We start from the raw sequence: 10837 nt of genomic DNA on the forward strand, positions 1-10837 counted from the left end.
ACCCCCTTTTGGATAATTTTTTAAAATATACACCCAATCAGAAAATGGAATTTTTTTTATCCCTGATTGGTAAAAAAGCCTATATTTTCAGTGGTGGTTTCTGGCGGTCTAGGTGGACGATGGCCAAGGACCTCATCTTTAGAGGTGCATAAAATCCTTTTTATATTTTATATAAATATTAAAAGAAAAATTGAATATAAAATTATATAAAAATAAAATAATTTTCAATATCATAGTCAAAATTCAAAAAGAAGAGAAAGAGAGAGAAGCTAAACAGATAAAACTTTGTACATTGAACTCAATCTAAAAAAACACAACTTATTTCACATCTCAACATCTTTTCCTGGTACGTAGGTATTTCACATCTCAACATAACAAAATAAAAACAAAAACATTTATGAATAAATAAAGACGAAATAATGGAATAAGCATAGCTTTACAGAAAATCCAATTTCAAATTGAAAGGCAATAGTTGAAGACCAACATACTCGTTAATTACCTTATGAAAGAAATTGTTTCCTTAAATAATTCATTAAGCACCATTTGCTTATATACAAGATTATAAGCTAAAGATATGGCTAAAGATAAATCTAATAGAATGGTTAAAGATAAATCTAATAGATATAACAACTATAAAACTAAAGATAAACCTAATAGCTAAAGATATGACTAAAAATAAATCTAATAGATATAACAACTATATAAAATCAAAATATATTATCATATATTCTAACACACTCCCACAGTCGAAGCGGGAGGTCGACGGACACTAAGACTGTCTCAAAAATCCTCAAATAACACCAAAGAAAGTCCTTTGATAAATATGTCTGCAATCTGATAACAAGACGAGACATGTAAAACTCGAACTTGACCACGAGCAACCTTTTCATGAACAAAATGTATATCCATCTCAATGTGTTTAGTGCGTTGATGTTGAACCGGATTACCCGCAAGATATATCGCACTTACATTATCACAATAAATCAATGTAGCCTTTTGGATTGGACAATGAAGCTCCAAAAGAAGATTTCGCAACCAACATGACTCTGAAACTACATTGGCAACCCCTCGGTATTCAGCCTCTCCACTAGACTTGGACAAAGTAGCCTGTCGTTTAGCTGACCAAGAGATCAAATTATCACCAAGAAATACATAATACCCAGAAGTAGACCGTCTCCTATCTGGGCATCCACCCCAATCAACATCCGTATAAGAAACAAGAGTGGATGTAAATGATGGATAAAGATGAAGACCATGGTCTATAGTACCCCGAATGTAGCATAATATGTGCTTGAGAGCGTGCATGTGCTCATCCTTTGGGTCATGCATGAATAAGCACACCTGTTGCACTGCATATGTAATGTCAGGTATGGTAAAAGTAAGGTATTGTAGAGCACCAGCAAGGCTCCTGTAGAGAGTTGGATCCTCAAATGGAGTGCTTGATGTAGCACTAAGCTTTGGTTTAGTATCAACAGGGGTAGGTGATGACTTACAAGAAGACATGCCAACACGATCAATAATCTCCATGGCATATTTCTTTTTGAGATAAAAACAAACCACCTGCATGATGAGTTATAACAATGCCCAAAAAATAGCTCAACTGTCCCAAGTCCTTCATAGCAAATTCCGAGCTAAGAAAGGTAATAATGGACTTACGAAGCTCATCAGAGGAAGCAGTCAAAATGATGTCATCCACATATAACAAAATATAAGCCATAGAAGTACCTTGTCGATAGATGAAAAGAGAATGATCCGAAGTGCTATGAGAGAACCCAAGTGTATGAACAAAATCAGCAAATCTCTTATACCAAGCCCACGGTGCCTGTTTAAGCCTGTATAGAGACTTCTTTAACAGACAAACATGATTAGGTTTTTGCGGGTCCCTAAAACCCATAGGCTGATGCATGTAGATAGTCTCATTAAGTTCACCATGTAAGAAAGCATTTTTGACGTCAAGTTGATGAATGGGTCATGCCTTAAACAAAGCCAGACTTAGAACTGTGCAAATAGTTGTTGGTTTGACCACCGGACTAAATGTGTCACCACAATTTACGCCAACCTGTCGAGTTTTGCCATCACCTACAAGACGAGCTTTACGCCTCTCAAAAGAACCATCAGATTTTTCTTTATGAGCAAAAATCCACAATGATTGAATTACATTAACATCAGGTGGATAAGACACCAACTCCCACGTCTTATTTTTAATAAGAGCATCAAATTCATCATCCATAGCCTTTTTCCAATTCGGGTCCCGAAGGGTCGACGCGGGGTTACGTGGCAGAGGGGATTTAGCAACAATGGTATGAAGATTAAAGATCTTCTTTGGCTTAACTATCCCATGTTGGCTGCGTGTAACAGCCCGAGGAGGTAGGCTGGGACGTGAAGAAGGGGATGGACTAGGAGGAGGGGAAGCAGTCGTTGGACAATTCGTACAATTAACAATATTCTTCTTTGGCTCAATGGTTGGGCCGATTGCAATATTAGGGGAGTTGGCCCCGAATGGAACTAGACCAGGAGTTTGAGCATTAGGAGTAGTGGATTGAGACACTAAATGGTGAACCACGTATGAGTTTGGGCCATCATCTAAGAAATCATAAGTCTGAATATGAGGAGTATGTAATTTAGCAAATGGAAATTGTGTCTCATCGAAAATGACATGACGACATATAATTATTTTCCCAGATGATAAGTCATAGCATTTATAACCACGGTGATTCGAAGGATATCCCAAAAAAACACATGGAGTAGAGCGGGGTTGAAGTTTATTTATGGTAGTGGAAGGAAATAGAGGATAACATAAACACCCAAAAACCCGAAGATGAGAGAATAGGTCGGATCCTTATGATAAAGAACCCTAAGAGGAGATTTATAGTTCAATAACTTATGAGGAAGAATATTGAGAAGGTAAGTCACCATTTGCAAGGCATGATGCCAAAAGAAAGGAGGTAATGACGCATGGGCAAGTGAAGTACGAACAATATTGTTAATTGTACGAATTGTCCTTTCGGCTTTCCCATTTTGAGGAGAAGTATGAGGACAAGACAATCGGAAAGAAATACCATTCACTTTACAAAAATCTCAAAAAGGATTATTATCAAACTCTTTACCATTATCACATTGTATATTCTTTACTTCCCGTTTGAATTGAGTTCGGATGAAAGTTCAAAAATTTATGAATGTGGAATAAGCATTTGATTTGTTTGACAAAGGAAAAGTTCACAAAAATTTAGAATAATCATCTAACAACAAGATATAATATCGGTGCCCTGAGGAACTCAAAACAGGTGATGTCCAAAGATCAGTGTGAACAATATCAAATGGCATAAGAGTATGAGAATGTGACAAAACAAAAGGTAACTTAATATGTTTTCCAAGAGAACATGAATGACAAATATGAGAATCTCTAATTTGATTACATTCAATAAATTTATTCTTCCTAAGAGTATGCAAGATAGATACTCCCAGGTGTCCCAATCGCTCATGCCAAAGAGAAGGAGCTAAGACAACAAAAGTAGAGAAAGAAGTGGTTGGAGTGGTGGACTTGGTGATAGGATAAAGCGCGCCTCGATTCTCACACCTCATTAGAGGCATCCCTGTCTGAAAAATCCTTCACAGAAAACCCAAAGGGATCAAATTCAATAGTCACAGAGTTATCAGTGGTAAATTTTCTAACCGACACTAAGTTTTTGATTAGTTTAGGAGCATGAAGGACATTTTTCAAGGCTAAAGGAGGATGTGGGGAAGGCAAGTTAGTTTGACCATAACCATGAATAGGAATTGATTGACCATTACCAACAGTGATAACATGATGATTGCTCATATTAAAATAAGACGTGAGATTACTTGAGGTGGACGTCATATAAGAGGTGGCACCAATGTCCATATACCAATTCTAATCCGGAGAAGTAATACTGAGGGTGTGCATTGTAGCCTCAATGTTTGTTGGAGTAGGAGCTATGGGTGTGTATGCCTGCTGAGGTCTGGACCCAAAAATACCGGGCTGTTGGCGTGGAGGTTGCTGATAATTGGGCCTAGCCCATGAAGCAGCTGGGTACGAACAAGGAGGAACAACCCACTGCATCTATGGCCAAGGCCATTGTTGTCCTGCAGGCCAGGGGTTGTTCTGGGGCTGCTGTTGTCCACCCCCGCGATTGTTGCCACCGCCACCTTTACCCCCGCCACCAGAGCCTCCCTTGCAAGTGCCTAAGTTATCACGACCACTAGTGTTGTTGCGATTCTTTCTAGAATTGCCACAATTTGAATACTGTTTTCCACCATTATTTGTGCGGTGTGCTAATGAATGATCAGACATCTCTTGAGATTCATCCGAGTCATGAGCCATCATGGCGGAGGACGAGGTCTGAGCCGCCTTCTTGAGGCCGGATTCTTTGAGAACAAACATCGACTGTGCTTGATAAAACTGAGGCAAGGGATCACTTTGACGGATGAGTGTGGACACTCCCTTGTAGGGTTCAGTGAGACCGGAGACCAATTGCAGAACCAACCTACTGTTATCGACCGGAAAGCCGACGTTCTTGAGTTGATCCGACAGTGACTTGAGATGTTGATGTGGAAGCAATGCCTTCCAAGATTATTTTGATGATGCCAAAGAATCAAGAGTCAAACAAGTTTCAAAAATCAAGATCAAGATTCAAGATTCAAGATTCAAGATTCAAGATTCAAGATTCAAGATTCAAGATTCAAGATTCATGATTCAAGATTCAAGATTCAAGATTCAAGATTCATGTAAAGAATCAAGACTCAAGATTCCAGAATCAAGAGAAGACTCAATCAAGATAAGTATTAAAAGAGTTTTTCAAAAACTACTGAATAGCACAATTTTGTTCAAGAGAATTTTTCAAAAAGAAAAATCTTTTACCAAAGAGTTTTATTCTCTGGTAATCGATTACCAGAAGGCAGTAATCGATTACCAGTAGCCAACAATTTTTTCAAACTAATTTAAAAAGCTGTAATCGATTAGTATAATCATGTAATCGATTACCAATGTTTTAATACGTTAGATGTCAAATTTCAAGAGTCACAACTTGTGATAAAACATTTTCAAATCATTTCAAACTTGTGTAATCGATTACACAATACTTGTAATCGATTACCAGTGTCTTTAAACATTTTGATTTTCAAATTTAAACATGAAGAGTCACATCTGTTGATGTGTAATTGATTACACTATAATGGTAATCGATTACCAGTAACTTATTTTGAAAAATAAATTACCAAAAGTCACAATTCTTAAAGTGACTTGTTTCTGAAGATTTTTTCAAAAGTCACAACCTGTAAGTGACTAGTTTTCAAAAGAGTCACAACTTTTAAAAAGTGACTAATTTTGAAGAAATTGCCAAGAGTCACAACTTTTAACTTGTTTTTTCAAGAGTCATCAAATGACTATAAATATGTGATCATGGCACAAATTTTAGAGTAACAACTTTCAGATTTCTTACATTCATTCAAAGTATTCTTCTAAGAGTTTTTGTTCAAAACTTTCTTTATTTAAGAAAAGTTCATTGGCCAAAAACTTGTGCTATTCTTCTTCTTCATTCCTTCTCTCTCTTGCAAGAAGAATTCAAAGGACTAATCGCTTGAGAATTCTTTTGTTTCTTCCTTCTCCCTCTTGCCAAAAGTTTCAAAGGACTAACCGTCTGAGAATTCTTTTGATTCTTCCTCTTCCCTTTAAGCAAAAGATTTCAAAGGACTAACCGCCTGAGATATCTTTTGTTTCCCCTTACAAAGATTCAAGGGACTAACAGCCTAAAAATTCTTTGTCTTAACACATTGGAGGGTACATCCTTTGTGGTACAAGTAGAGGGTACATCTACTTGGGTTGTAATACTGAGAACAAGAGAGGGTACATCTCTTGTGGATCAGTTCAAGTGAAGGTTACATCTACTTGGTTGTTCAAAGAGAACAAGGGAGGGTACATCCCTTGTGGATCTTTGCTTGTAAAGGATTTTACAAGGTTATTGGAAATCTCAAGAACCAGTGGTTGCTTGGGGACTGGACGTAGGCACGGCTTGTGGCCGAACCGGTATAAATTTTGTGTTTGTCTTCTTCTTCCCTACACTTTTTAATTTTCACTGCGTACTTTTAATTGCGCTTTACTTTTGGTTAAGTTATTGTTCTTTACTTTCTTAACTTAATAGTAAAAGCCTAATTGAATCTAGTAACATTAAGAAGGATAAATTTTAATTAGTCAAGGCACATTAATAATTAATTCAACCTCCTCCCTTCTTAGTTATTCCGAGGCCACTTGATCCAACAATTGACAGTAAGTAGAGACACTTGAAAAGGCCTCCATGGTTGTGTGGGTGAAATCATACTCAAGTGTAACGGCACGAGAGTGTTTGTTATCTTGGAATATATCACGCAACCTATTCCAAGCCTCCATTGTTGTGGTGTTGGGTTCAAGAATAGTATGTAAAAGATCATGAGAAATGGTGGCATAAATCCATCGTAGAACGGTGGCGTCTAGTGTCAACTAGAGTTCTGTCTCCTCTTCCATTGGTGACGCCTTCTGCTTGCCATCCTGCGGAGGAATTATATGATCAATTACCCTATGGGATCGTGTGTGAATTTTGAAAAGTTCAGCCCATGTCGCGTATTGGACACCATCTCAAGAATGATTAGGACATGACTCTTGATGTTGGATATAACAAGAGCAAGGTGAAAGGTAGATTTTGAGTCAGGCATGGTGATGGAGAAGAAGGGGAGAAGAAGAAGAAAGGGGCTAAACGACGCTAGGGCCTGTGTGCGGAAGGCTGAGGAAGGTTCAAAAATATTTCCCTAAGCAATCTGATACCATGAAAGAAATTGTTTCCTTGAATAATTCATTAAGCACCATTCTCTTATATATAAGGTTACAAGCTAAAGATATATAAGCTAAAGATATGGCTAAAGATAAATCTAATGGAATGGCTAAAGATAAATCGAATAGATATAACAACTATAAAACTAAAGATAAACCTAATAGCTAAAGATATGACTAAAGATAAATCTAATAGATATAACAATTATATAAAATCAGAATATATTATCATATAATCTAACACCTTACTTTAGATGTGTTTATCCCTCGGCAACGCGTTAATAAATGTTGTATTGCACGGGAAGTTTTTGTGTTTGAAAAAGAAATTAAGGGGGTGTTTGGTTTGGTTGTTTTTTGTTTTCATTTTTACTGGAAATAGAAAAATGGTGATGAAAATGTGTTTAGTTGGATTTCTGTTTTCATTTTCAGTAAAAATATTTTTCCAATCAAACCAAGAACTAGAGACAATAAAATCTCGTTTTCAGTATTTTCAGTTGAAACCAGAAACCTCATTTTGGGTAAAATGAAAACGCGATGACAGAGAATGTAATTTTAAGCAAATCTAAAAATATATTTCCTTTTGAAAATGCATTTTTATTGTTTTTATTTCTTGAAAGCAGAAAATAAGAAGTCAAACTAAACATATTTTAAGAATTTTAATATTTTAAAAATGAAAATAATTTTCAAAAAATAAAAACAAAAAATGAAAACAAAAAATGGAAATACAAACCCAACACACCCTAAAGTTTTGGGTTTGTATCTTTTTGGATTGCTAAAGTGCTAAGAAAACATAAGTGGGTTGGAAACGAAAGAGTGCAAGGGAAGAGAGTTGGTACTTAGATGAACATAATGCATGTATGTGAGTTGGAGAGTGAGTTATATATATATATATATATATATATATATATAGAGAGAGAGAGAGAGAGAGAGAGAGAGAGAGAGAGAGAGAGAGAGAGAAAGAGAGAGAGAGAGGGGGGGTAGGGAGGGAGAGAGTAAGTCCTTATGCTAATGTATCTCCATTATTTATTTTGGTTTTTCCATTTTCGAGCTGAAGTCACTTCCTTTTCTTTTTCTATTTTTTTTAATGTTGAATGAGTTATTGAATATTTTGTGCGAATGCATGGGCTGTGAGGAATGCGCAAAAATTTCAATTAAGTTTTAAATCTATTTATTTTCAATTTCATGTTAACGTTACATTTAAATCTTTGTAATGTTTAATCAATATGTCAAATTTAGGAAATTGTTGACGTATCCATTTAAAACTAAATATATTGTAGGTCAGGCAAATTTACACAAGGGGGTTGCTTTTGAAAACTATTTACGGATGAGGGTTTCTTTTAAAACATATTACGGGGGGGGGGGTCACTTCTGGACGTGGGTGCCGCCATCGACACTGGCGGGAAGCTTGAACCGCCAGTGGCAATGGCGGGAAGCTTGAACCGCCAGTGGCAATGGCGGGATAGGCTGACTAGGAGAGAGGGGGAGAGGGGGTACCGCCAACAGCAATGGCGGGATAGGGGGAGAGAGGGGGTACCGCCAGTAGCTTCTGCGGGATAGGGGGAGAGAGGGGGTACCGCTAGTTGCTTCTGCCGGATAGGGGGAGAGAGAGGTACCGCCACTGGCTTCTGCGGGATAGGCTTGATGGGACTGCACCTAAGGTTCACGTGTTCAGGCTTTCACGTCTGTGTTTCAGTTCTGAAAAGCCTAAGCCAGCACCTAGGGTTCACGTTGAAGGCTTTCACGGTCTGCACCTTGCAATGTTTAGTTTTCAGTTCTGAAAAGCCTATACTATATAGCATGTGAACGTTAAAAAATTTTGAACGTTGGGGTTTAAGTTTTCAGCTATAAAAAAAAATGTTGAACTCATTCTTTACGCTTACACAGCTTACTGAGTTTGCTTTCTCTTTCTTTCTTTCTTCTTGAGTGTGAGAGATTATTGTGTTTGTGTTGTGCTTTCATCCTTCAAGTGCCCTTAAATTCCTGGTAAGTATTTTCAAAGTAAATATGTTAATATATATTATAAGTTTAAGTTAGTTAGTATTAGTATTAACAAATATTCTAAGTTAGTTAGTATGTAAATAGTAGGTTAGTTATTATTAACAAAAGTTCTAAGTTTAAATTAGTTCGTATGAGTAGCTATTGTGTTATTATTTTTTACTTATTAATAGATATTCCAATGTTAGGTTAGTTAGTATGAAAATATTATTTGGTTAGGTTAGTTAGTATGAAAATATTATTTGGTTAGTTAGAATTAAAATTTTATTTAGTTATTGTTATTGTATATATTGTTAGATGTTATTTGGTTATTGTATATAATATTTTAGTATTAGTAGTAATTACAGCATAGCATAGAATATTATTATTAATTTTTTTATCAAAGAATGAGAATTTTATTATGAATTCTAGAAATATCTGTAAAATAAAATATATTCTAACTCAAGAAATATAAAGTTTTCTAAAATAATTATTCTTTCTTATCAACTTGTTTCAATTATTTTTCTAAATTTATTTTATTTGTATACTACATATGTTGTATAGAATCTAAATTAATTGTATTCTTAATTATTCGTAGAATTAAAATATATGATGTACTTTTGTAGGGGGGTTGACAAACTAATTATTCTTATGAGTTTTAAATAAGAAATTATTTTATAACTTAATCTCTCGTCAAAAAAATTGTATGAGTAAGTATAATTGAAAAGAATATTATATATTTGTTTAGTTAGTATAAAAATATTACGTGTATATATATTTAGTTGTTGTGTATATTCTTAAATTTTATATATGTGATATTAGCTTTTGTAGTATTAGGTATATATTTAGACGGATGATAGTTTAGTCTAATAAATATATATACATGCATGATACTTTAGGATGACATAAGTAATATTAGATTTTTTAGTATTAGGCACAAGTTAATATTAGCTTTAGATATATATTTATAAATTTTAGACACACGTAAATTTTTAGTTTTTGTAATATTAAATATTTGACACTTAAATAAATAATTGTAATATTAGACACTTGACACATGTAAATTTATCTTTTTAGTATTATAATTTTGTATTTTAAATAAATGAGTTGATAATTTAATATTATTTGAGTTAATTATTTTTTAGTTAGAATGGTATATATATTATTTGTTAGTTTTAATTTGTACGTTAATATTATTTGTTTTACAAAATTTAAGTGATTAAATATATGATACATTGTACATTATTATTATTTTTGTATATATATTATTGAAATGATTTTTTGCATTTCAATATTTGTTTGTATTATAAATAATTTGTTAGTCCATATTTTATTCAATTATTTATTTGCTAATTGTAGAAAAAAAATTACTAATAAATTAAAGTTTTCTTCACATGTATTTTAATTTATGTATAGAATATATTAAAAATTGTCCAGTTTGATTTTTTACAAATTTATTGTTATATATTTAAAGTTTACTAATAAATTAAAGCTTCACATGTATTATATTTTATTTTGCAGTAGCAATGACATCTTCATCATGATCTTCATCACATATTAACATTAAATCTGGCACCATCGATACTGATGTATTATGGATGCAACCTAAGCATGTTTCAGAACATGTTTGGAATGGAACGGGGAAGAAGAAAGGAAATTACATATCAGACGAGCTGTCCCCACGTATCAAGGGGAAGAACAAATTCCAGAACAAATTTTTCCTTTTCTTCAATAATCTGGTTTCGGGTGGATTATCAAGATGGGATACTTAAAAATAAATGTCTCACTAATTAGTGCTCTGATAGAAAGATGGAGGCCAGAAACACATACGTTTCACATGAGATGCGGAGAGTGTACTATCACTCTACAAGACGTCTCTGTGTTGTTAGGTATAAGTGAAATGATTTACCATTAATCGGTCCAACAAATCTTGATTGGGCTGATTTATGTGAGGAATTATTGGGAGTCAGACCACAAGAAGGTGAAATTAAAGGTAGTGTGGTTAAATTAAGTTGGTTGGCTCACCATTTTGATCAAATTAAT

General features: G+C 34.5%; 1 protein-coding gene across 1 annotated transcript; it reads right to left on the reverse strand.

Annotated features, from left to right (window-relative positions):
* Positions 1-4081: 4081 nt before the first annotated feature.
* Positions 4082-6403, reverse strand: LOC114389852. Its single transcript, XM_028350578.1, has 2 exons — positions 6266-6403; positions 4082-4555 (listed from the first exon to the last, which is right to left on the reverse strand). Exons 1-2 carry the CDS (start codon positions 6401-6403, stop codon positions 4082-4084), a joined length of 612 nt encoding a protein of 203 aa, XP_028206379.1.
* Between the last annotated feature and the right edge of the window lie 4434 nt (positions 6404-10837).

The sequence above is a fragment of the Glycine soja genome, chromosome 16 (assembly GCF_004193775.1).
Source record: "Glycine soja cultivar W05 chromosome 16, ASM419377v2, whole genome shotgun sequence".
NCBI lineage: Eukaryota > Viridiplantae > Streptophyta > Magnoliopsida > Fabales > Fabaceae > Glycine > Glycine soja.

Bases quoted from the DNA above. Each gene is read 5' to 3' on its own strand.
- LOC114389852 (XM_028350578.1), bottom strand. From the start codon at position 6,403: ATGGAGGCTTGGAATAGGTTGCGTGATATATTCCAAGATAACAAACAC. The intron at 4,556-6,265 runs GTGGCCTCGGAA...CAACATCTCAAG, and splicing joins ACTGTCAATTGTTGGATCAA to TCACTGTCGGATCAACTCAA.